Source organism: Panicum virgatum, chromosome 5K (genome assembly GCF_016808335.1).
Source record: "Panicum virgatum strain AP13 chromosome 5K, P.virgatum_v5, whole genome shotgun sequence".
Lineage (NCBI taxonomy): Eukaryota > Viridiplantae > Streptophyta > Magnoliopsida > Poales > Poaceae > Panicum > Panicum virgatum.
The window spans coordinates 56,647,327-56,675,147 of NC_053140.1; the positions used below are offsets into that span (position 1 = coordinate 56,647,327).

The 27,821-nt window shown below is 43.6% G+C and overlaps 3 protein-coding genes across 4 annotated transcripts; 2 read left to right on the forward strand and 1 right to left on the reverse strand.

The window, feature by feature from the left end:
- Nucleotides 1-5,927: 5,927 nt before the first annotated feature.
- LOC120708847 (RNA-binding protein 24-B-like) lies at nucleotides 5,928-11,566 on the forward strand. Of its 2 annotated transcripts, none has more exons than XM_039994269.1 (6): nucleotides 5,928-6,365; nucleotides 6,513-6,645; nucleotides 7,683-7,821; nucleotides 8,217-8,253; nucleotides 9,610-9,883; nucleotides 10,258-11,566. In XM_039994269.1, the coding sequence occupies exons 1-6, from the start codon at nucleotides 6,183-6,185 to the stop codon at nucleotides 10,281-10,283; spliced, it is 792 nt and encodes a 263-aa protein (XP_039850203.1). In that variant the 5' UTR covers nucleotides 5,928-6,182; the 3' UTR covers nucleotides 10,284-11,566. The 2 variants fall into 2 exon arrangements, with proteins under 2 accessions (XP_039850203.1, XP_039850202.1); XM_039994268.1 differs by having other exon boundaries at nucleotides 10,278-11,566.
- A 2,829-nt stretch (nucleotides 11,567-14,395) lies between these two features.
- LOC120708849 (DNA repair RAD52-like protein 1, mitochondrial) lies at nucleotides 14,396-17,263 on the reverse strand. Its single transcript, XM_039994270.1, has 4 exons — nucleotides 16,918-17,263; nucleotides 16,010-16,047; nucleotides 15,779-15,873; nucleotides 14,396-14,842 (listed from the first exon to the last, which is right to left on the reverse strand). The coding sequence occupies exons 1-4, from the start codon at nucleotides 17,196-17,198 to the stop codon at nucleotides 14,699-14,701; spliced, it is 558 nt and encodes a 185-aa protein (XP_039850204.1). The 5' UTR covers nucleotides 17,199-17,263; the 3' UTR covers nucleotides 14,396-14,698.
- A 2,325-nt stretch (nucleotides 17,264-19,588) lies between these two features.
- LOC120708850 (mitotic spindle checkpoint protein MAD1-like) lies at nucleotides 19,589-27,012 on the forward strand. The gene is made up of 15 exons (XM_039994271.1): nucleotides 19,589-19,995; nucleotides 20,140-20,239; nucleotides 20,491-20,651; nucleotides 21,080-21,277; nucleotides 21,354-21,446; nucleotides 21,622-21,744; nucleotides 22,491-22,738; nucleotides 22,974-23,145; nucleotides 23,305-23,553; nucleotides 24,665-24,827; nucleotides 25,110-25,197; nucleotides 25,274-25,343; nucleotides 25,568-25,696; nucleotides 25,772-25,810; nucleotides 26,646-27,012. The coding sequence occupies exons 1-15, from the start codon at nucleotides 19,768-19,770 to the stop codon at nucleotides 26,733-26,735; spliced, it is 2,151 nt and encodes a 716-aa protein (XP_039850205.1). The 5' UTR covers nucleotides 19,589-19,767; the 3' UTR covers nucleotides 26,736-27,012.
- Nucleotides 27,013-27,821: the final 809 nt, after the last annotated feature.

Here is a 27,821-nt window from a genome sequence, read left to right on the forward strand (position 1 = left end):
AAAAATGCGATGAAGGCAGCATTTTCTTCCAGAGGAAAGAACAACCCAGCGTTTTGTTTCCAACATCACTGCCACCGCCCAATATCGCCCTACCAGAAAAGGTTGAACACACGGAGAGTGGGATCCGAAATGCTGCGCACGCAGTAGGGCACACGAGCTGACAACCTATTCCGCTATTCCACACCAGTCGGCAGGCCTATTCACCGGTTGCAAGGCGACATGACACGGGATAGTTGGAAAATGGCCAATTCAAGCCTCGTTTCCTTCAAAGAAAAACAATCTACTACGCTAATCACGTTAGCAAGCAGGAAGATGGTGCGAGCGAGGCATACTAGCAACTATAGTTGAATCACGCAAAATATCGAGCAAGGAACGCAAAAACTAAGGTAGACAAGAATAGATTAAACCAAACCAGGATTTCATTTCTTACTTGGATGCCAAGAAACAAGATATTAGAAACCACCGAAAGGGGAACTATCATGATTTCAGATTTCTGCTCGTCAGCAAAAATAAAATGGTTCAGATATTCAAAGTGTTCAAATTAAGGCTTTGCCCTGCAGGGCTGCATAGCTAACATTCAGCACATTGATTTAGGTATAATTAGGGAGTAGGAGACTGTCCCCCTAAAGTGCAAAATTACTTTGGCACCCTTCTTCCAGGTCAGTCAACCTCAACCAGTCAACAGACACAGCCAGACTGACCGGGGAAGTAAATCTAGGACACAGAATCACGGATACGGCAGACGATACTGGCATGGGCCAGACTTGATTCCTCCCTTGTTCAGAGGGGAAATACGCCAACATAAGAAAAGATTCCACTTGCGATGAAGTAGGTAGCCAAATGATTAGAACAAGAACAACCAAACCAAACTGGGGAAGAGGAACATCGGACGTAAGATAACAGTGCTCAAGAGTTGTCTTCTTCATGGGAAATACAAATACTATACTTCCACGTTTACGTACACCAATTACTACGTACAGTTCATGCCTCTAAAAGAGGGTATAGTGAGAATCACTGCCTGCATGAAAAGGATATATCCTGACACATTTCTGGAGAAAATCACAAGACTGCAAATGCATGCTAGGTGATACAAAGATGTCACTGAATTTCTGGATGAACTAAAGGCGCATATAGCAATGCTGTGTACTTCGTTCAATAGTGAAGCACCTCTTCTCCCGCCTGCTAAAAGCCAGACCATAGCCCCCACATTGATACTATAATCTGGGAACTCTGGGCAGATTAGACAAGGACATTCCATCCTTCTTGATTTAGGATTTTCTCTAATCACTCCAACGAAACTAAATTTCTTGTGAATTTAACTTCTTTGCTCCGTCCCGATTAAGACAAGAATCCACTGGAGTACTCTCACCATTTCATACTGGAAATATGCATTTATAACAATATGGAAAATAACGATTTGGTGGATAATTACCCATGTCTATATATTTCCTGTGTTAGTAAATAAATTAATATTCTAGCGCCATATACCTGACCATACATTCTTTTGGTACATTCCCCTATAATCATCGCGAAAGGAAAGGGACAACTATTAGTTGGCCGCAAGGCAATGCATGGACAGGTACCTACAGGCGTCAAAGATAGTATTGTTGCTTTCTAGGAGATGACCGAGTGATGGACGAGGCTGTTGTTATCAGGGATGGCTTAAAAACCACGAGAGATCTAGAGTTAGGAGCTAGAAAGACGCAAAAGCTTTGGCGTCGCGTCCCTATCGAGCCACAGAACGGAACGGGGCAGATATGATTTCCTCCCGAACACACCGAGTAGGCATCTCCAACCGTCCATCTCCAGATCAGACCTGGTGGCACATCATGCATTCTCTTCAGTTTGCCGGGCAATGCACATCATCAAATATCTTCACTCGTGGGGAATGCTTTTGTGCGTGCTTGATGATGTACTATGCAAAAGTCTCCCGCCTCCACCACAGTTTGTTGCTCTAACTCCAAATGGCTAGGATCACGAGTGCTCTGATCGACCATTGCTCTAGCCTCTACTGTTTTTATATAGTTTTGACCAAATGTGTGAGAACCGCCCAATTTGATACTATTTTAAACGAACCGCCGGTCATTATCACCCAGATGAGAGTTAACACGTGCTTGCCGTAGAGCGAGCCACGTGTTATCCCACATCTAGAGACACGAATAACCGACACGTCATTCATTCAAAATAATACCAAATCCGGTAGTCCCGGTATGTGCTCCAACATACGCCCAGGATCAGCATATGCACATACCGTATACAATCGAATACATAGCCAACAATCCACAAAGAGCAGTTATATAAAACCAGAGTTCGAGACTTAATATTACAAGTTCAATATAGGTGGGTTTCAAGCTTCACTTTACAAGCCTTGGGCTCACGCGAGTCATATTAAACAGAGATTTAGAGCTTATTGAAAATACATGCTCTCCCGAAGCTCAGCTATGATAAAACTTACTTAAGATGATGATGCCTTGCTCAAGGACATCACCACAGCAGCAACAGCCTACTCTTCCCCCGCATTTGGATCAGCGGGGTAGAAATGGCCGAACACCACTTCTGGCTCACCTGCAACTAGGTTTAGAAAGCACCCTGAGTACAAAAGGTACTCCGCAAGACTTACGCGATTAAATAAACAAGGATCATGCAAAGGCTCAAGGAAAAGCTTTAAGTTTAAGTATTTATTGCATAAGCATAAGCTGCCTAGACTATCACCTAGCAAACTTAATTAATCTTGTCCAACCCCCAGAATTTTAGTTGATTAAGAGAGTAACACAATATACATAACAGATCCTCAACATGACATGAAACTAAAGCCAATAAAACCGAAACTCTCTATGAAGAATTCGACGAACCAAGAGCTTGCTCATATCCGAGAGCGCGGCAATTCGAATTGGTTATAACCTTGCAAGGGTGTACTACTTTACCCACACGACGCGAGAACCATGCGACTCACCCAACCGATCACGCCGGGCAAGGGGGTACTCACGTCAACCGTTCCCAACCAGGCTCAACCGTTGAGGGTACGCCCAGCTTGCGCGTGGAGACTTAGTTCCACCGAGGACATCTCTAAATTTTCCTACACATAGCTCCACTCGGGGACCTGCTAAGCCTCCCTGCATAGCCCGATGGCCACGCATCTGGGACCGGGCCCCAATGATCAAGTCGAAGAAGGTATTTGGCTCATCCGTTCCATTATATTGGATATGTGGTAGCACGGAAAGGTGCTCAAGGCCGATGGCATCAACTCGGTCCTTAATCGATTCAAGCGGACTATGCCCATGTGACTTCATTCTTTAGGCCCTACTATTCCGCTCGAATCTCGATACTACCAAACTCATACCACTAAACCAAACCAGTGCGATCAAGGGTAACCAGTAAGTGTGATCCTCCAGACTATTCCTGTCTAGCGAGCAAAAGAAGTACTCTAAGCCGGGCTAAGCATCTAGTCAGATTAAGTTATTACTGACTAACTAGTGACAAGGACATGGTTAACAATTCAAGGAAGATAATGCAGGAAATTAGGTATAAGAATGCAATACATACATACTATAAATAACCCAACATTACCTGGTGGGATAACTAACTCAGATTAAGTAGGAGCAAGGAATCATGCTTAGCTGCTTGCCTGGGTTAACTTCCGACTCGACCACGAACGGGGCTCCGGGTTCAGGCTCGACGGGCTCGGCGGGTTCCACGGGTTCGTTCTCCGACGGTCCGGTCACTAAAATGCATGAATGCGATGCAAGAGTTAAGAAATGAACTAAACAACAAGGATAAATCATGAAACAATTTGAGCATGCAGAGGACTATGCAAAGAACCCATGAAAATTGGTTGCACAGCAAAAGCATTTTCCTATAAGAAATCATAAATAGAACAATTTTCAGCTAATCAAAACAAGATAAATCAGGAAAGACATGCAACCTAAACTAAACAAATCCAAGAAAAATTATCCTAGGAACTAGGCAGGAACACAAGGCTAACAAAACTGGTTTTGCCATTTTATCACTTTCCTGCAAAAAGTTCCACAATAAACTATATTTTGGACAGCAAGCACGAAATCGAAATGAAACCCTAACCAACAGCAAGGAAACACATGAATAAGCTGCACCACTGAAAACTACACCTCACAAGGAGTCTAACAAAATTTGGTTTAGCATTTTTCTAGCAGTACACAAATAACCAAGCAATAAACTCACTTTTGCAAGATAAAACAATAGATAAATCTACAGCAAAGTAACATGCAAAACAATATTTTTCCTAAGTAGATCTAAGCTAGAGGAATCTAACAAAACAAGTCTCACAATTTTTGGAGCTACACATGATTTTCTATGGATTTTGCAAGTTTGCAGAAAAACTAAACCTAATAAAACCCTAGCTAAAACGCTAGGTGCACCCCCAGCCGGCCAGCCCAGGCGCCGACAGGCGGGGCCCACGGGCCAGCGGGCCGCCCAGCCGGGTCAAGGCGAGGCCGGCCTTGACCACGGCGTGGGCGCGGCCACGGCGTCGCGCGCGTCGCGCGGCGCGCACGCGCGTGCGCGGCGGCGGCGGCGCGAAGCGGCGCAACGGGGCGGGGCCAGAGAGGGAAAGTGGAGGCGCGCACGGCGAGGCGGAGGTGGCGGCGAGGCTCACCGGAGGTGGTGCGGGCGAGGAGCGGCGGCGGACCGGCGGCGTGACGAGCAGAGGCGGCGGCGGGCGGAGGCGCTCGTCGCCGGCGCTGCAGGAAGGGAGAGAAGGCCGGGTGAGGGCCAAAATCGGAGGAGGAGGAGAGCTACGTGATGCGCGTGCTAGATCGGGGAGAACCTCACCGGCGGCGACGAATCGCGGCGGCGGGCGGCGACGGGAGCTCGGGGGCGGCGGCGGCAATGGAGGGGGGCTAGGGTTTGAGGCGGGGAACGGGGACGGGCCGGGCGTGGATAGGGAGAGGGGCGAGGGAGGAGCGAAGGGCGGCACGGCACACGACGATGAACGGCACGTGGCGCGGCTCACGAGGATGGCCGGCGGCGGCGATGCGTGCCGCGGCGCGCGGGAGAAAACAGAGAGGAGGGAGAGAGGAGGCTGACAGGTGGGCCCGGGCGCGATTTTCATTTTCATTTTCATTTTTTTTTCTGGGTTGTGACAAAATGGCTAGGATCACGAGTGCTCTGATCGACCATTGCTCTAGCCTGTACTGTTTTTATATAGTTTTGCAATTGATGGGCCACAGTATTTTCTAGGTTAAGCAGCTGGTAGAAAACATGAATATGGGTGAAATTTAATCAATTAAAAGTCAAACAGCAGGTCTACTAGTCTCTTAACCGCCTAGAGATGTGTTTGTAGTGCCTTACAAGTTACAATATTTATATATATATCCACTACCCAAGCTTGCTAACAATCTTCCGGGAATTTTTTTTAAAAAAAATATCCATGTAGTTAATAACTTTTGATTAGTATCGAAGGACGAAACCCCCCGATGTTCTGTTGCAATAGCCAACTTCACAAACCTCAAATTGACAAAGAACTTAGACCCAGGTCACCTGTGTGTATGTGCCCATCACCTACTGCGTTCCGTTAGAACACCAATAAAAATAAGAACCATGTTAATGGCTCATTAATTGTTTTCCACATGATACAAAGATCCCAGGCAAATCAATTAGCAAAGATCAATTGACCAACCAAATCCAACTATCAAAAGAATAACTCATGTTCAGATTCAGATAAGTTCGGAAACACAAATCCTCCTAAGCTCCCTAACCCCGTTGGAATAATCCCCACCCCATCCTCCGTTCCGTTTCTGCCACTCTCCAGACAAAGACAGCCCAACACCACTCTGTAACCACTGCTCACTCTGATAGGGGTAGTAGAGTCATTTTTAGCTACTATTGGCGGGGTGGGTGTGTCTCCCGGTGCGTGGTATTTTTATACGAGCGTGGCTTGGACCAAAAGGACATGGCTGGTGCATTATAGCAAACCGCTAGTATATATTGCTGCTTCTGTACCCGCCTTCCCTCCTCTCTCTCTCTCTCTCCCTCTCTCCCCTCTACCCCTTTTCCTCTAACCTTTAGCTTTCCTCCCTCCTTCCCTCTCCTCTCCTCTCTTCTTCCCTTCCTCTAACAAGAACTAGTCCTAGCCATTCAGATCCTAAGTTGCTGGCCTTGCTGCTTCTTGTTGGAGAAAGATTTGTTGGTTCCAAGTTGGAAGTATCATGAGTCCACCGAGTGTGATGGGGCAGTTTGGAGACACAACCTACACCAAGGTTTTCGTTGGGGGACTCGCATGGGAAACCCAGAAGGAGACCATGAGGAAGTACTTCGAGCAGTTTGGGGAGATCCTGGAGGCCGTTGTCATCACTGACAAGAATACCGGCAGATCCAAGGGCTACGGATTTGTATGATCCTACACAGCTCACCACTTCTATACGCATTTAATTTCAGTAGACTTTGTAAACATTTCGGTCCCCCTGTCCATTTGTCCTTTTTTTGTGATGCAATATGGTGTTTGCTTGTTAATCATGCACCAGAAATTCACATTGTAGGTTACCTTCCGGGACCCCGATGCAGCGATGAGAGCTTGCGTTGATCCTGCGCCTGTGATTGACGGGAGGAGGGCCAACTGTAATCTGGCCTCACTTGGGGTTCAAAGATCTAGGCCTCCAACACCCCAGCACGGTTAGTATTTACCATTATTTCACCGGCTGTACAAAGTAACAGAGAAGGCATAGTTAGCTAGCTTGCTTAATTGAGAACCTTTTATGACAAGTTCTTGAGTTGAATAGAGCACAGCACCTAAAAGTTCTTGAAAAAGAAAAGTCATAATCATTATAGATGCAATACCTCCTATATGTTACTAGAAATTTTATGTACTTCCATGCACACAAACTAGCTACCATGATTTTATGCGCTAAAGGTTACTTCATGCCATTAGAATAAGCAAAAAAAAAAGGGCGTACCCAGTGCCGTAGGCTTCCCGCACTATGCGGGGTGTGGGGAAGGGTTGTTTTTAAGCCCCAAGCCGTACCCACACAAATGTGCAGAGGCTGGGGCTCGAACCCGGGACCTTCCGGTTACAGACGGTAGGCTCTACCGCCATTAGAATAAGCAAAGGGCTTAAAAAGCAAGACAACAAGATTGCCTATCTTTGATAACTGGCCAAAGTTCTAAATCAGGGTATTGAACTGGCATCCTGTAGAGGATAAAATAATGCTTAAATGTCTAACTTTAACTTAGTGCTACTTTATTGTCCTTAAAACAGTGAGTTTAACTTAAAAGTTAACTTAAAACGGTTCAAGTTCAATGTAATTGCTTTCAGTTAGAAAAATTATATAAATAGACTTAAAAGGATATGCTGTTTTGGGATTACTTGCTGGAAAAGTAGGGCTGAAGGAACATCAATAGTACAAAGATGTTAGTTATCCTCGAGCTAAGTGCCTTGTTTCAGATAGTGTAGTATACTATTCCTAGGTGTGGATTGTAAATCTTGCTGATGAAAACATAATCATATATAGTAAGGGACAGAAACAAAATCTTTTACTTCTGTTATGTCGTCTTGCTTAACTGATAGACTGAAGAATAGTATCAATGTCAGAATAAATTCACCAGTGGCGCACCAAACATGTGAATGCCTGATTTTAAATTAGTATTTTCCCTGATAATATTAGCAAGCTGTAGATACATTTGCTTCGTTTTTGTTGATGATGTTGCTACAGGAGGATCTAGGAGCTTCAGAGTGATGAAATCCTTCAGCCAGCAGGCAGGGATCCAAGGTGGACTGGGCACAGCTTTTCCTTCTCATGCCACCTTCCCTCATTATGCCATCCCACAAGGCCTCCCCTACCATGTCTATGGGTACTCTCTCTCTCTCTCTCTCTACACATACAGACACATGTTGTCAGGAGTCGGGACCCTATGAAACTTGAAAGTAATGAGAGAGGGCGCCTCAGTGTATCACATGCATGCATGACGTGCATTGTGACAAGCCACCTTGGTCAATGGTGAATGGGCATGCAAGCTTTTATCTTGCATGCCTCTACTCTCTCTCTCGCGCGCGCGCGTGCGCACACAAGCATAAAGTGGCCACGCGTGCTCTAGTGACACATGATAGCAGACCACTCCCTCTCTCCACACATGAGAGAGAGAGAGAGAGATCAACTAGCAGCCTCTAACACATTAGAATTGGACAAAATTGCATAATTAGTTTGTACGACCAAAACTAATATCCCCTGCTATCTTTCACTCTGCAGGTACTCTCCCTATACTCCAGACTACGGCTATCCAACAGTAAGTACCCAATTACATTGGTAATAAGCTCTATTTAATTCACCAGCAGTACACAAAATGGTTATTTTTATATATTTCTCTTTCATTAATTTGTGGACTTGCCCGCCAACCACCATAAGTGCATCAGAAGTATTTCATCATTCAAAATTATGATAGGACACACCATGCATGGAAAATTGCAGTGTATAAAATTTTCTGGATATAACACAAAATACCACGCCAGAAAATTAAATGCATATAGCATGCAAATTACCAGTACCTTTTTTAAGACATTTACCAAACATTTTGTCTTCTGCGACCTTTCAAACTGAAACTTGAGATTGGCATTCAGGTCCTGTCCTTAATGTATGATTGCTTCATTTATGCTAGAAACAAGTCCTGTAGGTCTAAAAAAATGACAGTTAGCATGCATCTTTTCTTAAAATATAACAGCATCAGATGATATGGGCATATGGCTATACCATAGAAAGTTACCCTTTGCATCTTCATGTTATATTTGTTGATGATAGAAAGTTACTGAAACTCTTTTTTACCATGTTCAAGCAAAAAAGGGCACATAGGCTATTAATTCTGTGCTTTCCAATATAAACTGGAAATATAATGGCAATTGAGTGAATTTTTCGCCTCTTTATGGGCTGTACATTGGTACTGGAAAATCTAAAGCACAACCATTTTTATTTTGCTGCCGGCAAAGGTTTTATTTACCCTTTTCTTCTGGAGATATGTCAAAATTAAGGCATGTATATTGGAGCACGGCTAGAGAACTTCCCAATTAGTTTTCTTTCCAATGGAAGATCATTGTTAGCAAGAGCAAACTGCATAGCTGCTCCTAAAAAGATTCACCTTCTACCTATCTGTCCTGCATACCGACAATATTATGCACTGCCAACATCTAAGGTAGCCTTTCAAAATCATTTACTTCAGGTTTGAGACCTGAGGAAATACGTATTGTCATGTAGAGCAAAATATCTGTTCGTGAATTGCTTTTCAATCTCTTAAAATGCATACCCTCTATATGAAGCAACACAGTGCTGAAAACGTAGCGGTTTCTGGTCCTAGCAACTTCTATCTTACCCAGCCACACATAGTATGGGGCCCTAGTTTGTCCATTCTAGTCAGCGGACCCACTGTTAAGCAAATAAACTGTAACAAGCAAAGCCAGACTCCCACCGGGAGTACTGTAAGGAAGCATATCTTAAAGTAGAGAAGATGGTTTTACACAGTGATTATTGTAGCAAGCATCAGACAATTAAGCTTTCTAAAACATCATGTACTTACGTGTGGAGAGAGTGGTAGATAACAGAATTTATGATCATGAGCATAAAGACCTAAATGTTTCTATTTTCTGTTAAATAGAACTTCTACAATATCTATGGAGGGGCCCAGTACCCATTTTATGGAGGAGGAGCAGCTGGCATGGTGACTGGAACAAGTCCCTTTTATCCATATTTCCAGTTTGGGCAGTCAGGAAACACTACAACCAACTACACATCTGGACAAGGCTACAACTTGCAATACCCACATATGTTCCACTTCTCTACTGTATCATCTACAGCTGCAGCTGTGACGGGCTTTGCTCAGCAGTTTGGAGGACCATTGTCACTAGCAGCGAGCCCTCAAGCCCAAGCAGGTATTTCTAGCTATTCTTGATATCCACTTAGAAACATTTTAAAAAGACTCTCAAACCCACTAGTGCATTTCATCCTAGCTTAGTGCAGTAAATGCAAATTCTAAACTTCAGTACACACATTGTTTTATTAATCTTTTTTGAAAAGACACATTGTTCAGTACACACATTGTTCTATTAATCTACTAGCATTGATTTGTCAATCTGTCAGGTTACAGTACCCTAATGTAAACCAGTGTGCATGCATTGAAAACAGTAGAAAGTATGATCATAACTTCATTAGTACACCTGCATTAGTTTTCTAAGAACTCACTTACCATTTTCTCAGGTTTAGTTGAAATTTTTCTTTCTTCTCAGTTGTACTAATATCTTGACAGTGTGTGTCCCCATTAAACAGGCATGACTATGGCACTCACAGCTCCAACACTGCCAACTCCAACTCAGGCTGCTCATCCTTACCGGCTGATTCCCTCACACTTTGCGGTGTCTGCTGCTCCAGAGCAACCCTTGGCCTAACCATGGTCTCCCTTCCCACTGTCGCTGTCTTGTTCTCGTTTCCAAAGTGTTGAGTCCATGCATCCATCTCTAACACCAAAAGGCACTATTGTGGATCCTGTTCATCAGTCAAAGTGCTCACCTCCATATCCCACATAATTATGTGGTGATTGGAAATTAGCTTTAGCCCCAGGATGGGCTCAAAGCTTCATGCCCCAAGGACGGGGTGCACTAACAGACAAGCATAAACCCCAACCATTCTAACAACAGTCCAAGGAAGGACTTCATCTGGGAGAGTTAGTTTCAGCCCAGCAAGACAAGGCTGTAGCTAAAGAAACTCTATCAGTCAAGCATGACCCGGGGAGGGTTACTTCATGATGATACTAGTCAAATTGGACAAGAATGACAACTAAACAATTGACTGAGCTAGCATGCCACTCCCACATATAATCAGTAGAATCCCAACTGTATCTAGCTTAGGCATGGTGCTTCAGGGTGAAGCATGAACCATTTAGTGTTTCTAATTTAGTCTTGGTGTTACCTAGAGCAAATGGATTTGACATATAACCAGTGACTACTTGTGGTAACCAACCGCTCACTTTTCCTATGCAAATGATTAGATGTACCAACTAACAGTTCAAATGATCTTTCAGTTGATAGCTTGCATCTAGGTGGTCAAGGCTCTAAGGAGAGCCTGTGCCCCTAATCAGAGACAGGTTCAGAGTAGTGCTAATGTTTGTTTTTAGCACTTGGCACTACCTCCTGTCGTTCCAAACACAGTATTGGGTGCTCCAAAGAAGGCTTTGGGGTAGCCAAACACTACTGTGTAACTCATTAACACAATGGACCCATGGATAAATTTTTATTGTCTTGGGTCACCCGCTCATGTAGATGTCATTACTTCTCGGTGTTACTACCATGGTTAGGTCCAGGTCTCCACACCCACCCCCTCCCTTCCCCTTCTATGTGCGCAGCGCAGAGACCTTGCTATTAATCTACTATTCCCAGGCATGGTTGTTGTATTAATAAAGTAGCACTATGCTACTTGTAGGACATGAACCATTTCTTATTTTCATGTGTACTTAATATCCTACCCATTTCAATTCAGTAGCTGGTACGTTATTTCCAACCATTGTAGTACTATATAATGTTGTTTGAAATATGTCCAGTGTGTTGCACATTTCTTAGTCACCGCTTTTCAATTGCATATGTTCCAGTTGAAAGTAAAATTACATCTGTAAAAGTATGCCTTTGTAAGCATTAACTTCATGAGAACCTTGAGATAACACCCCCACCCAGTAGTATGCTATCCCTTATTTGCCATCGATGTATCAGCGAGACAAGGGGCCCACCTGTGTCACTGACTGTTATGGTAAATGGGCTGACCTAGGCCCACGAGTACTGTAGCGCGTGCGTGAACAGTGCCGGGTCATATTTGATTAGGTTAATTTGGTTTATTAGGAAAGAGATAATAGATTGATTCGGTTAGTATATTGCTTAGGGGTCAAGTCAGTCGTCTCTATAAAAAAGACTATCATGTATCAGTTAGAGGGAAGCAAGAAGAACCCTAAAAGTAGTCAGAGCCTCCAAGGGAGGGCGACGAACAGGTTCTTCGTGCTATCCCTAGATCTACCATAACATTTGGTATTCAGAGCCTTAGATCCTGCGACCCCTGCCATCACCAATTTCCCCCCCCCCCCTGCGCATTAGATTGATTTCACTCCAAAAAAAAATCTCACCCAATCCCACCCCAGATTGCATCTGTTCGCCCATCTCTTGCCGATCATGGGTGAACCCATCACCAGAGCTGACCTTCAAGCCGGGGTTGACAAGATCCTCGCTGCGATCGAGTCTGTCATCGCATCCATCTCGACGTCACCCACGACGACGGCACCAGCGACAGCTGCACCAGCATCAGCGCAATCTCAGGCGCCTACACCACTTCCTGCATCGGCACTTTCACCGGTGCCGGAGACAGCGTTGGCTACATCTGCATTTGCAACAGCAACATCCTCTGCCTCGACTTCGGCCCCAATGATTGCGGCAGCAACATCATCCATCACCTCGACGGCCGCGGCACCTTCACCGCCAACCACCTCGCCAGCAGCACCAACGCCACCGCCGGCCCAGCCACCGACGACACCAGCTGCGCCGCCCGCCGTCGTCGATCCGCTCGTGGAAGGGGAGAAGCGGCCACTGCCAGTCAAGGATCCGTCACCGCCGGCCCGTCGCCGCCTGTCGAGGCCGCTCTTGTCGGCGCGGATCTTCGCCGGCGGCATCTCCGCCCGCTATGGATCCGGTTGCCCCGCCCGTCGCGGTGCCGTCAGCACTCCTCGGGCCGTCCGTCGAGATGGCCATCCTCCATCACGGTGGATCCATCCCCGCCCATCGCGCCCCCGTCCACGGCTGTCCGTGCCTATCCGCGTCCGTCGCGCGGCACCAGTCCGCCCCGTCCGCGCTCCCCCATCGCGCGGCCCATGTCCGCGCGCCTCCATCCGCGGCCGGCCGCGCTCAGTCCGCGCGCCTCCGTCCGCGACCGCTCGCACGCCAACAGCTCTGACGGCGGCGGTAGAAGCAGCAGCAGAGGCGCATCGACACCCCGCGAGGCGCCATGGCACGCCAGCAGCTGCAGGTGCTGGTCGTCCCCGAGCTGCTCGGCTGCATCTACTACACCGACATCGCCAGGCCCGACCACGGCATGCTGCCGTCCAACGCCGCCGCAGCCGTGAACGGCGTCGTGTTCTGCGGCGCGCTCGCCGGGCAGTTCTTCCTCGGCTAGCTCAGCGACAGGCTTGGCCGCACAAGCAGGTCAGTGCTGCTCATGGCCATCTGCTCCCTCGCATCGGGCTCACGTTTAGGAGCTCCCCCGCCGGCGTCATTGCCATCCTCGGCTTCTTCCGCTTCTGGCTCGGCTTCGGCATCGGCGGCGACTACCCGTTCAGCACCACCATCACGAACATCACGTTACTCGCCCAGCACATCAAGCAGGCAGCCGCCGAGATCCAGATGGACATCTTCATCAACAACAGGCTACTTCAATCCTCCGCCTTTACTCTGAGCACTATTGCAGCTCGAGGACGAGCTGTCTTCGAGGGGTGGAGAAGTGTTATGGTAAATGGGCCGACCTATGCCCACGAGTACTGTAGCGCGTGCGTGAACAGTGCCGGATCATATTTGATTAGGTTCATTTGGTTTATTAGGAAAGAGATAAGATAGATTGATTCGGTTAGGATATTGCTTAGGGGTCAAGTCAGTCGTCTCTATAAAAGAGACTATCATGTATCAGTTAGAGGCAAGCAAGAACCCTAAAAGTAGTCAGAGCCTCCAAGGGAGGGCGACGAACAGGTTCTTCGTGCTATCCCTAGATCTACCATAACACTGACAGTGGCAAACAAGGGATTGAATGAAATTGCAATGGCAGCAAAGAGATTTACCCTCAATATGAAGAATTGCAGACGAAGATAACAACCAGCTTGTGATAACTAAATTCCCAGCAAACCTGTATCATGACAGTTTAGACCAGTCAGTAGTTGGACATCCTAGTTAAATACTTTAATATGGCATCATCAGTGTGACACTACGAAAAAAACTTGCCCTCCTTTTCTTTTTGGTAGGGACATGATCGATAGCTTCAGTAAAGATTAAACAAAAACATAAGCAGTGCAGCATTTAGAAGAGACTTGAAAGACTGGAGTATACCTAGGGATTTGTCCTTGGATAGGAGTGCTTGGAAAGCCGCGATTCACGTGCCAGAACCATGAATAATGGTCTTTGTTGGGTTTCAACTCTAGCCTACCCCAACTTGCTTGGGATTAAAAGGCTTTGTTGATGTTGATGTTGATAAGCAATGCAGCATTTGACCTAATAATCCTGTGAAGTCATTGGTTATTTCACATAGGTGGAAAGACTTACCCAGTAATCTTGAAGATGAGAACACATTGGTATTGGAGCAATCACTAACACAGAAAATGTTTCATCCAATGTGATACCTACTGGCACTCATGCACATGGATTATCCAGTTAAGAATAATGAAAATAAGAAAACAGAGCTATCAAGGTTTCATGAACATGGACTCAGAGATTTAGATGTTGGAACAAGGCACTAAATACAGTTCAGACCATTAGTTGCATTGGTAGCTTACATATAGTCTCCCCAAAACGACAACCTAAGCTTCAAGCATTTATAAGTTCACGTCCCTTATAAGAAAGAGAAGCATGTCCAGTGCAAATGGATAGCCCTTTAAGGGACAACAGTCCGCATATGACGAAAGTGGAAGTATACCAGTTCACATCCCTCATAAGACGAACACTAACATTAGTCATCTATGACATATCTTCATGGTAGAGATGAAGTCCAAGACCAAGACGCGCACAAGCACGACGAAAAGCCATAGCTTCTGCCTTTTGTACGGGATCGCCATAGCTTGTATCATCAACAGAAGCAGTTCCAGTAGCCTCTCTGTAGATCTGATTGAAAAAAAATAGAGAGAGCAGGCAATATTGTCAAGGCATTTTTTTATGTTAGACCTAGTCATATATCATAAATAAACAAAACTACCTGCGCTTAAAACAGCATAACACAGAGAAAACATTGCCAACTAGTTAACAGTCACCGTTATCGGATAATGCAGTACAACAACACTGAGATGAACTTAAAATAATAATGGAAAACTGAGGATCCTCATTTTGTCATACATAAGTACACAATCTTATCTATTTATATGTTTCTCCAGCTGTCCGGCATATTGACTATGTTTGCTTATGTACTAGAACAAAAAGACTGTATCATCCAAAAATGGGTCTGGTTTCTTCAAATAAGGGGTCCTCCCTTTGCATCTTTTATAGTACTAGAAACAGAACAAACTTTGGCATAGACAAACGGGCATGGCCAATTTGCAAAAAGTACCATAATATTGATTGAGCAAGCAACAAAAAATCCATTTTGTTCAGAAACCAAAAATCTGCAAACAGATCTAGAACTAAATGGATCCAATAATAAAAAAATGGATATGCAAGAGATGAAACTAAAAGGATCCAATAATTAAAAAAACATGGCTATTCAACTCGCATAGCCAAACATTCATGAATTATGATCCATGATTCATCAGCAAGCAAATAAGAATCAACAGAAGAGGATCAGTAGATATACTGAAAAGAAGGGCTCAAAATAACAGCTGGGAACTGGCAAATCTAAGAGAACCGGTGAACATTGATATTCAATAATCACGGTTAACCAGTACTCCAATAGATTGTCAAAGACGAAAGGAAGCAGATTTATCCATAGATTAACAAAATCCAAGCCATAAGTCCCGCTGCCCACCCAATTTCTCAGGTTTCAGAATAAGCTTTAGTTATAGAGACCAGTCATGTGTATAGAAATATTTTTTGGGTGAGAATAGGTACCTCCGCATCAGTCCCATGAAGAGTCACGCGATAGACAACAGATACAGATTTCCCATCAGATGAATAAACAATGCTGCGGACCTCCCCAGACCACTCTGTAATGGATTGCAAAAGGATTGAAGTAGAACAAGAAATGCAACTTTTCAACAGTTCAACCTCTTCGAAATTATGCATCAACAATGGGGCAAAGTGGCAAACAATTATCTGATCTAACGATGACCAGAAGTTTACCTGGGGCATGTATGTTGAGAATTTTGTTCACAATGTGCCTGCAAGAGGCATGAGAAAGTAAGACCACAAGGATACAATGTCCTCTTATATATAAAAAGAAAAGGAAAAAGGAAATGGATCAGGATAATGTGTGTATAGCATATTGAATCCAGCATTTTTCCTCTAAAATGTCCATGGTACAAAAACTAAAGAGCTATTAACTGTAAAGCACAAAGAAAGTATGGCTCTTGGATTGCAAAGAAGGGCCTTCAGGATGTCAGGACTTGACAGCTAAAATGCCAAAATGTGAAATTCTTCGAAGAGTTCTGGTTAGAGATTTGGTCAGTTTGATGGTTATATACAAGTGCTCAGTTCACGACAGTTCTCTTAGAATTGTTCCGCAGGAGCAACCTCTTCAGTTTAGAAAGGCCATAGATTAAGTTATTCTATACAAGTGTGGTAGCTTTCATCCTACCTAATGATGTGTCAGCCATCAAGGTGAACAATCATTTGTTAGTGAATCGCCAATTGCAACTTTGATAACAGCACTGAAGGCATGAACCAACAATCAAGTAGCTGTTACTAGATGTGATCTCATTTCAGACAACTACATAACATTTAGAACACGTCTTTTTTACAGTAAACTTTTCTGAAAAACAAATGATTCGAAGAACCTACCTATCAACTCATTTTTGTTAAAGAAAAAGGGAAACATCCCAATTTCAATTAGCGAAACCAGGACAACCGCTCATGAACACAGTAATATCTTACTCGAACATAACCTGATGCTACAAATAAATCTGGAAAACTAAGCCAGAATCAGGTTAAAACGAGCACACATGTCCGCACTGGACCAATCGTTCACAGCATTACGCAATAGATGCAAAGGTCCGATGGGAGATCGCTATCGATCGAGTGGGAGGGCTTACCATGGGATGTATTTGATGGCGAAGCCGTTATCCTCGATACGTGTCTTCACGAGGGGGTCGGGAACTCTCTTCCCGAGCTCCTTGAGGACCTCGGCGAGCGGCTTGCTGATGCCCTCAGTGGGGGCGGCAACCTCGCCGCCGGCGAAGTTGTTCTCCTCCTCCGACGGGAGCTCCGGTTCCTGCAGCCGCCGGGACGCGCGGGCCTTCGCGGCGAAGGGGCGCGCGAGGCGAGGGGTGGGCGCGCGGCGGAGGAGGAGGCGGGCCAGGGCACCGGGAGCCATCGCGGGGCGGACCGGCGGAAGGAATCTCGTCTCGGGGAAAGCGAGGGAGGGGTTTGGGGGGTTTTGCAAATTAGAGGCGCGTTTGCTGATCGACCTAAATATAAATATATGGGTCCAGTTCCATGCATTGAAATAATTAAAAAAAATTGCAAATTGCTGTGTGAAGGCGTGAAGCCGTGAAGCAAGAGGAGTTTTTTCGGAATAAACTGGTATCAATCAAATGTGCAAGATATTCCGATCACGAATTTGATATTACATGGAATTTGGGAACTATATAATTTCTTCCCTAATTTCTAATAAATCTTTTCAGGGTGTATAATACAAACAACAGTCAAACCGATATCTGAAGCAATGACTTGATTTGTATGGGAATTGTATTAGCTCCGGAACTGCTAGGATGCCCGAGAGTTTTATTATCTCTCCACATTCTTTTATTTCCATACTATTTCCTTATAAGGATTAATTGGATATGTATCATTACAACTTTTTCGAGTTCACAAATCTGCCATTACAATTCATCTTTTTGGCACCGTATCATTAAAATTTTACATCTCGCCGAAACACACCACTACTTACCTTTCGATGTGTTTCTTCAAAAATTTGGACCAAAATACCCTCAATCTTCCTCTTGCTCTTACCCCCGCTCCTTCCTCTCTCACCTTCACGGCCCGACAGCGGCATGCAGGCCTCTTCCCTCTCTACCACCTGACGGTGCCCCTCCTTCCTCTCTTCTCCGTCCTCTCCTCTCCTCACCACACTCGCTCACTCGCAGTCGACTCTGCCCCCCAATGGGGTTCCTCAGCTCCCTGCAGCCGGGTGGCGCCCTCTCCGGTTGTTGGCAGTGGTCGTTCCTCGATGTGGGTGGTCTTCCTCCTCGCTGTGGTTGTCTTCCTCGCGCTCGTCTTCATGCGGCGCCGCGGGGCAGGGACTCGCTCTCCATTGCTCGCTCCAGTGCCGCCATGCGCCGCCTCGGAGGTTGACCTCCTCCCCTACGAGGACCCGCGCCGAAGCTCCCGTCTTAGCCGCGAGATGAACTACAACTGCGAGCGCCATTGCCGCAAGTGTGGTGAGGTGCTCGCCTGCCTAATGAAGGAGAGAGAGGAAGGAGAGGGGATGAAAGGAAGAAGAAGATCGAATGTATTTTATCCATTTTTTTAAAGAAACACATCTAAGGGGGTAAGTAGTGGTGTGTTTCAGTGAGATGTAAAATTGTAATGACACGATTCCAAATAGACGAATTATAATGACAAATTTGTGAACTCAAAAAATTGTAATGGTACAGATCCAATTAACTTTTAACTCCGGCGAGATACATCCTCATATTGCAGTCAAATGGAATAAACTAGGTATTAATAAAATGAGCAAGATATTCCGATCATGAATTTGGTACTAAATGGAATTTGGAAACTATATAATTTCTAATAAATCTTTTTAGGGTGTGCAGTACACACAAATACAGTCAAACGGACATCTAAAGATTTGATTTGTATGGAAATTGTATTAGCTCCGGAACTGCTTGGATGCCCGAGCATTTTATTATCTCTCAACATTTTTTTTATTTCCATACATTCAATCCCATCATATTCTTTTAACTCCGGCGAGATCCATCCTCGCATTCTCCATTTCTGGTAGGATTTGGAATTGTGGATTTCAAAAATATAAAAGAAGCTTGAAACAGTTGGTGACGGAGGCGGTGAAGAGCAACACCATCGCAGCCGCTATGAGAGAATAACAGCTTGAAACAAGAGAATCCCACTCAGACAAGTCGTCAGTGCGATGGTGGATGCAACAGCAAGAATCTTTTGTAGGAAGGTAAATATTCTTAAATTAAATGGTTTCATAACTTGTAGAATTTGTTAAAATTCGCCATTCGAAACGTGACCTTAGCACGATGAGGTTAGTCAAGATGTTCCTATATTATTACAGCAATATTGTGATTTATAACCTGCTTTGAATTTTACTCACCGCATTCACCTCTTTATAATGATAATGATATGGTTCGACATCAGCCTGTCTGTCCTAAGAAACAATGGTGATTTATGAGATATGAGCACTAAAATTACCCAACGATTGGAAGAAAACTTAAAGATCGTCAGCCACGCAAACACATGCCTTAGAGGAAAAAAAAAATCCAAGCTGAGTTTCTATTTGAGAAAAATAATACCGTAGATTTCGACCTACTAGAGATTTTGTTGCATCCAAATAGATCTTGGTTTTGTAAACTTTTGTAATAATAAAACCAAAGAGCCTCTTTTACATAAACACCATTTTCATAAACACCAGGACTTAAAAGTGGATTATTAGTCAAGTTGTCATTGTGCGCGCGCGACAATGGTTTCGCACGCGCGTCTTCCAAACATTTCCCCTTTTAGCTGAAGCCCACCAAATTTCCAGCAGTTTACCACCACCGGATTTTCAAATCGAATCGCTCGTCCTCCTCCTTCCCTAACGCCGCCTCCATCCCCCGCTCCCCCACTCCTATCGCCCCCCTCGGCTCCAGTCCAGAACCCTAGGAACGAAGCTTCCAGAACCCCGGGGAGGAGGCGAGAACCACTGCGAAGGCGGCGAGATGATTCTCCGCACGCCACCACAGCGGAAGCGCCGCGTGGACTCCGAAGCCGACGCCGATGCTGACCTCGTCGCTGTCATGTCCGGCGGCGGCGCGAGCGCGGCCGGCCGGAGTCCAGTTTCCGACCGCCGCTTGGTTCTCTACGACCGCCCCACCGCCCTCGTGCCCGCGGGTGCCCCCGGGGCTCCGTTCGACGACCTGGTCTGCACGTATCACTGCCGCCAGATGGTGAGATCGCTTCGACCCTTGTACTGCCATGGTTTTGCTCATTGGACCTGGGGAGCATTTCGTTACAGCGTTTGCGGGCTGCCTTCTGCCGCCCTGATACTACCAAATATGTCATTAAAGTCGGTTCACATAATGATCTGAAAGGTGAAATCAGAGTTCATGGTGGCATTGGACACTGCAGAGAAGCAAGTTCAGGAGTATCAGGCAAAAATTGATGCTTCGGAGGAGCAATTATCCAAGAGTGGTACGCTTTGGTTTACTGTGATTTCATCATTAGTTGTTTTCTTAAGCGTACTGGGTGAGCATGGTTAATTTCATTTCATTTAGCTGTTCCTCACTCGCGAGACATATGAACCGGGGAAAACTAATAGAGTAACAGTTGATGTTCCCTTTTGTTCTAAACAACCTGGATTCAGATGGTAGCATTATTTTGTTACATGCCACCGAATCATATACTTACAAACGGAATAAACAAACTATAACTTACTGCTGCAGAGGATGAAAGGATCCAGTTCCTCGATAAGCTGAACTATGTGGAGCAAGAACTGGCAGCAACAAAAGGGCGGGAGAGTGCATTACAGGAACGGCTACTAAAGGAGTTGGCTGACTATCAGGAGCGGTATCACAATCAAGTAAAAAAAATAAATGAACTTGAGGTATAAATCTTCTTACCCTTTGGCATATTTTTGGGGGGATATATCAATCTCTGACTCATTATATGAATCTTTTCATTTGTTGCACTCCTGCGTTTCTTGTAAGGAACTTCAGTGCAGTATTGGCCTGTTTGGTTTTATATTTACCATTGCATCATATGTAGCATTGACACCGCACTGAGTTGATACAATCATCATCATGCTTCCTTTTCCTGTTTACTCGGGGTTGTTTTCTGTCAGTGTTTTTTCTCCCTTCATTGGGTGGGGCGGGGGTCACGGATACGGGTGTTCTGTTACGGAATGCCATTGTAGCAATTTATGACAAATCTATGAATCGGTGTTTATGACCACATTTGATCTACACTTCATGTCCTATCATATCTTTATTTTATCAATGGGCATGAATAGTGGCACACTTCATGGTATTGCAGGTACAACTCAATAAAGAGACTGATTCTAGGATCAGCGCAGAATCATCAGCATCATCGGCAAAGGAATTGATAAAAGACTTAGAAGGGAATTTGCAGCGATCATCTGAAAGTTCAGAAAGGGAGAAGAAAACCCTTAAGAAGGAACTTTCATATATGAAAGAAGAACTAACCTTATCTGCTTCCAAACTTAATGCTGAGGTTCATATTGTTAGACCCTTTCAAATATCCATCTGTGGTTGCTTGTTGACTTATCTATTTTAAACCTTTGGGATAGCTTGAGAAAACAAGACTCAGGGCAGAAAACTACGAGGGTGAAGCAAAGTTGTTAAATGAGCAGTTGGTGGAGTTGAAAAAGCAACTTGATGAGGTCAGTATTGATCTGATTTACACGATTCTATTGTCTGTTGCATAGTCGCATTTCTCATTCTTGGCCCTTCTGAAAATGGGGCCCTCACCATAATTTCCACACTTACTGACTCAAATCTATTGGTTCATCAATTTGGTTCCAGACACTAATTTTTATTTTATATGGTCTTGGTCAGTGTCTTCGTGAAAAGAATGAAATGGAGCTCAAGCTATTGAATTCCAGTGCTTTGCCTGATCAACATGCCCCAACAGATGACCAGAAGTTGATCAAGCTTTTGCAAGAGGAGCTCCGGAATTATGTAAGCATTTATCAAATTTATATCTCCTTGATGGTAGATGGTCTATGCCATGTAGATATTTTATGAAAGTTTGTGAAATGCTTCTATCAATATATATTGGCTAGAAATCCAGTAATTTCTGGCTGGAAGATAAGTTGTCAGGTTATCATTGTTATTCCAATACGTTATATCACCATACTTGATCCATGATATATGTTTATCTCAAGGGAGGATGTTTATTGTCCTATTGGTTCTCGAAGCTGCAGGGGAGTCCAAATATGTTACCTATACGTTGGAAGTTCTATATTAGCACAGCTTGGTCACGTTTTTCTTCCTATCTGTTATTTCTAATTTTTCCATTCAATACAAAATGTAAATACCGTACTGCCTCAAGGGGTAACAGATGCCGCTAGTTAAATCATCCAATGTTGAAGTCTTCGCATTAAGCATAAAACCTGGTTGGCGAGACAAAGAAAACATCCGAAGTGCAAAGGGAACTGATAGATAGGACAGCAGATGTTCTCAAAGTTATCATGCTGAAATAAGAAAAAACTCAGCAAGTGCATACTTATATTTATCAAAGCACTCTCAGTTTGTTACAGAATGCAGTGTTTTCTTAAATTTTGTTACAGAATATTGTACCAGTTTCGCATGATGAGGTTGTGCTTTCTTATTTTTTTTTATTGATTCCTATCCCTCAATTTTAACTCACTATGCAAGTTCCTAAAACCAGTAACACTTGAACCCATATGATTATATATGTGTAGGAAAAGGAAGTACATGAAGCTAGAAGGTTAAAATCTTCCCACACAAATGTTGAGCTGCTGAAAGAAAAACTATTGGAGGAGCAGGGGCGCAGGGAAAGAGCAGAGCAGGAATTATCAAAGCTGCAGGAAATTGAAGCCAAAGCACATAAGTTGGAGGTTGAATTAGCATCTTGTACAGAGCTGCTCAGCAACATACCTGATGTGTCTTCTTATGCCGACATACCTCAAAAGTTTGCAGATCTGCAAAAGTGTGTATACCCTATTTATCTTTGATAATTTCATTTCCATTTAATCTATCCAGAGTAGTATATTGTCTTCTTATGTAAAACACATATCAACATATAGTGCATGTTGTAACTTAGGAACCATAATATATAGGTTTGTTTTGCATAAAGCTTGCACGAAAGGCTATTATTTTAGCTTCGTCACTCGTTGTTGTATTTTCGTCATGTAAAATTTATGTGGTCATCTGAATGATAACAGGCAAGCATTGATAAATTTGAATAAAGTTGGTGAAGTAACATCACGGTTGAAAGAACTAGAGGTTGCGCTGGAATTTTCTGATCTCAGCAAGCAACGTGCAGAAGGTGAAGCCACCCTTGCTAAAGAGAGGGCTGAAAGTGCTGCCAAGGAGGTCAAGCGGCTTGAGCTTATGGTACCATATTGTTGCTATATGCTATACTAATAATTGTCAATTTTCTGTTTTTATCCCTATTTACCTGGAGTTTACATGTGGTTTGAAAGTCCATTCTTTCATATGCCAAAAATATACACTTAGACTTCTGCTCTTTCTGGCCTGTTTCTTGTGTGTCAGCTTGCTGCGATCAGTGAAGAAAGAGACAAGTTGAGAAAGGAACATGCTATGGAGTCAGATCAATCTGGAATGGAAAAAATGATAAGAGAGCTAGAGAGCACTATGCACGAGCAGAAAGAGCTGATTAGTCATAAAGACGCTGAACTCAGTATAATGAATGAAAGATTAAGCCTTGAAGCAAGGAAAGTGAAGTCTTTGGAGCGAGAGGGAGATCAACTACGCTCTCAGGTGGCTTTACTAGAGTCCAAGGTAAGGATATTTGAAATCACCCCTTAAATTGGTGCCTTGATGTTCCTAATCTGTTGTTTGCTATAGTTTAAAAAAAATGGACAACCTCACGTATGCCTCATTGTAGTTCTGAAAAGAAAATGGGATATACTGTTTAAACATCTCAGAAGCCACAGAATTGGATTTTGGCGCTGGGGTAACTTTTTAAATGCGGAACAGTACGAGTAGCTCCCTCCAGTAGTTAGACATTATTTTTTAAAAATAAAATTTCACAGTGGGGGCCTCCCTCGCTGTGTTTCCAGGTTCAAAAAAAGAAGCTCCCTCCAGTACAAGGGAAGGGTGAGTCATTGTAGAGGTCATTAAGAGGGAATGACTGTTATATGTTATTGTCTGGCAAATTTTAAATAAGGAATTTGCTTCATGTACAACGTTTTCGCAGTCACAACAAAGTATTTCTGATGGATTCCTGGCACACATGCACATACTTAAGGAAAAAATGGAGATAATAAACAGTATTTGTTATGCCAGTTTTTCTGACCAATTTAAAATAAGGAATTTGCTTCACATATGACTTTTTCACACAACCATGTTACAACAAAGCCATTCTGCTGGTTGCTTGACTCAAGAACACACTTGTTCTGCTATGCCAGTTGCAATGTGGCTGTATAAAATTTTCCTTTCCTTGACTTTTACTCTTTGCACTTAGGGCTGGTATACCCATGCCTTCTTCCTGCTGGTACAATGACTTGGTGAGCATGTCCCATCTTTCTTATCATATAGAATTATAGAGAACATGCCTGAACCACGAAGTATGGGAGTTTCTGCTGCCCGGTTTATGAACTGAAGCAGGAGAGCTAAAAAGTGATGTGCCGTTCAGCTTGTAATGAAACTTTGATGGGTGGTTTTATCCTGTAGATGTCTGTTCCATTGATATTTCAAGATTATGTGTTGTTTTAGTGGTGTTATCTTGTGAAAGTCAGCACATAAATAGATGTGGCATCTTTAAAAATATAGATAACTGGCCATGCAATTATTTTGATATGTAAATGTGAAGAATACTAATTTAACTTGCAACATTCTCTTCTGTGTGCCATGCTTCTGCTAGCTTGAAAGCTCTTGTCATATTTGACAGTTAGGTCATGGAGATTACTCTGCCTCGAGCACAAAAGTATTGCGCATGGTAAATACTCTTGCAGTTGACAATGAAGCCAAGCAGACAATAGAAGCGCTACAAGCTGAACTAAAGAAAACAAAAGAGAGGCTGCAAGCAGTCGAAGAACTGAAAGGACAAACTGGTATGCAGCCTCATCATTTCTACTGTTCATGATTTGGATGATGTTGCTAAAGAGCTACGTCCTATGGATTTCTATTTTCACTTATTGTCATATGCAATGACTAGTATACAGTTTCTTTCATGAGTTCTTCTGGCTACTCCTAAAATATATTTGATTCATGGTTTGTTTTTGGAGTAGTTGAATCTGTACATTTGTACAATATTTGAATAGTTTGTAACTTTTATGGTCAATTACTTGTTAGTTTTCTTGGGGTGCACGTATAAATAGAACATTGACATGCAGATGCTGGGACCGTGGTAGATGCAAATATTGCTGAAAAGTTAGCACAACTTAAGAATCAAATTGCCACACTTGAAAAACGCGAAGAGAGGTATGTAACTTACTATTTATCTTCTAGATTTTCTGCACATTTTGTTGGATATAATGTTATACTTCGTTCAAAACAGATACAAGGCAGTGTTTGCAGAGAGGATCTCGGTCTTCCGGAAAGCCTGCTGCTCACTTTTCGGTTACAAGGTAATGATAATGTAACAGACATCAAATGAGGTTTGCCTTTTGCTAATCTACCTCCCTCTATGTTTTGCATATGTGATGTTTCAGTGATCATATATTCATGTTCAATATTTTTCTGCCACTATATATATTTTTCTAAAATATCCTCTTACATTCTTCTAGCGCTATCCAGTTGTTCAAACATAAATGGTAACTTGGCCTAACCTTTCTGTGTTTCATGGTTTTAGATAGTGATGAACGATCAGCAGCAGTCAAATGGGATCCCTGTAACACGCTTTATTCTGCAATCAGTTTATGCCCAAACTGATGATGAAAAGCTTGAGTTTGACTATGAATCAGGAAGCACTAATATTGTGGTAATACTATCACACTATTGAAGTGGTCTTTCATATATTTTGATGGAACATATTTGATGTTACTTATAAATACAGGTCAACGACTACACGTCTCAACAAGAAATCGCTCAGCAGGTATTAAGCTAATTTACTTCATTTTACTAGCAATCATTCGTGCATCCTAGTGGTTCAAAGTCCTGAATTGACCTTAGAACTATATATTTTGTTTTTTTTTCGGAGTTTGATTCTTGAGTTTGCATGTGTTTGAATTGGAAGTCAAAATACAGCTTCTTCTAGGTTCTGAAGTTCTGATACTTGAATTGGGCTGCCATAGACTAATTTAGGTGATCGATAAGTTTGCATTTGCTTTAAAGTATTGAGCGTTGCACTCGAGTTAAATGTCTAATTGGTTTGTTGAGTACAGGAACCCTAATATTTCTAATATTGGGGTTTTCCCATAAGCAGTTTTGAGATAAATAGATTTGTTAAGGATTTGACCTAACCACCACTCCATACACTTATAATTGGCATTGTTAGAACAGCAAGGGCCGGATAACTTATCGTTTGATGATTGGTGGTCAGGATCAGTTGGAAGAGTTCAGGGGATGGTCCAAATAGGGTTAAACTCTCATCATCCTAGGGGCCTGGTCTATTTGGAACCATTGTAATCGCTGCGTGTTTGACAGGATTTCTCCTAGTTTGCCTAAGGTCCTTTCTGCCATAGATGATGACCTTCTGCAGTGGTCTTTTGCTGGGGTTCGAGGGGTTTCTTACCTCCTCGCTCTAGCGCCACTTCTTTTAGGAGTTCCCCTACCCATTTCTTCTTAATATATTGATATGCAGCCCTCCTGTGTGTTTGAGAAAAAAAATGTTAGAACAGCAAGGTCCATGACTGTTTTAGATTTGTATTGAGAGTTGAAACTGGAATTTACCGCCGCAGAAGATCTAACCATAGTACCATACTTTTCAGGTCGACGTTTTCATAAGGAGGATGAACTCCATACCAGCCTTTACTGCTAACCTGACAATGGAATCTTTCAACAAGAGAAGTATATGCTGAAGGCATGAATCTAGTGGCAAGTCACATTACTGGATATTTGTATGTTTGATTCTTCCTCCATTGATGAGAAGTATATATATGGGCACTCGCATATGGTTGAGTGAAAAATTGCGAGGTGCTGAGGTACTGGGGATCGGTAATTGAAGTTGATGCTCGAGTTTTGTTTAGTCATCGCATGGATCCTTTTTCCTGTCGTGACAAAGCGTGTATGAGCGTCAAGGCACGGCTTGTATTTTAGTGTTACGCAATGTTGAAGCCTATGGTTGTCGAGTCGTAACTACTCCATCCGTTCCAAATTATAAGTCATTCCAAGAATTTTGGAGAGTCAACGTTTTTCAAGTTTGATCAAATTTATATGACAAGATAATAATATTTATGATACCAATTAAGTATTATTAGATTCTTTGTTAGCTATATTTTCATAGTGCACTTATTTGATGTTATAAATTTTATATTTCTTTCTATAATTTTGGTCAAACTTTGAGAGGTTTGACTCTCCAAGATTCTTGGAATGACTTATAATTTGGAACGGAGGGAGTACTATCTTACCAGGAATACACTAATTAATTCGCTAATCCTCATCACTAGATGTTAGTTGCAAACGGGCTTGTTCAATGTAGGATATGATGGCAAATTCTGCCACGCGTTTCATATCTGTAAACATAACTTTGGCTGATTGGCTCGGCACAGCAGCGCCTTGCCTACTACTTACGTCATTTACTTGTAGGCGAATCAAGTGCAATGGCTTCAGTTCAGTGAAACTTCGCGTGAAATCAGTAAACTGCCATCAGCTGGCTTTGCTTGTTTAGACCTGAATTACCAGCCGAAAGATTGAGCGAGCTACACAACTGCAAAAACAACTGAAAAGCGCATCCGTTTCCCTCCCATTTCCGCGCCCCTTTCCAGCCAGCCCAGCTCAGCTCATGATTGGCCCGTCCCGTCTCCCCGCCTGAGATCGACGGTTCCCTGCGCTCCCGCGCCGCGATCCCTCACACGGTCGGCGTGGGCGAGCGTCTCGAGACGCCTCACACGAAACGGCTCCCCGAACCGAACCCTCGCGCGGCGCAGGCGGCCCGGGCAGATAGC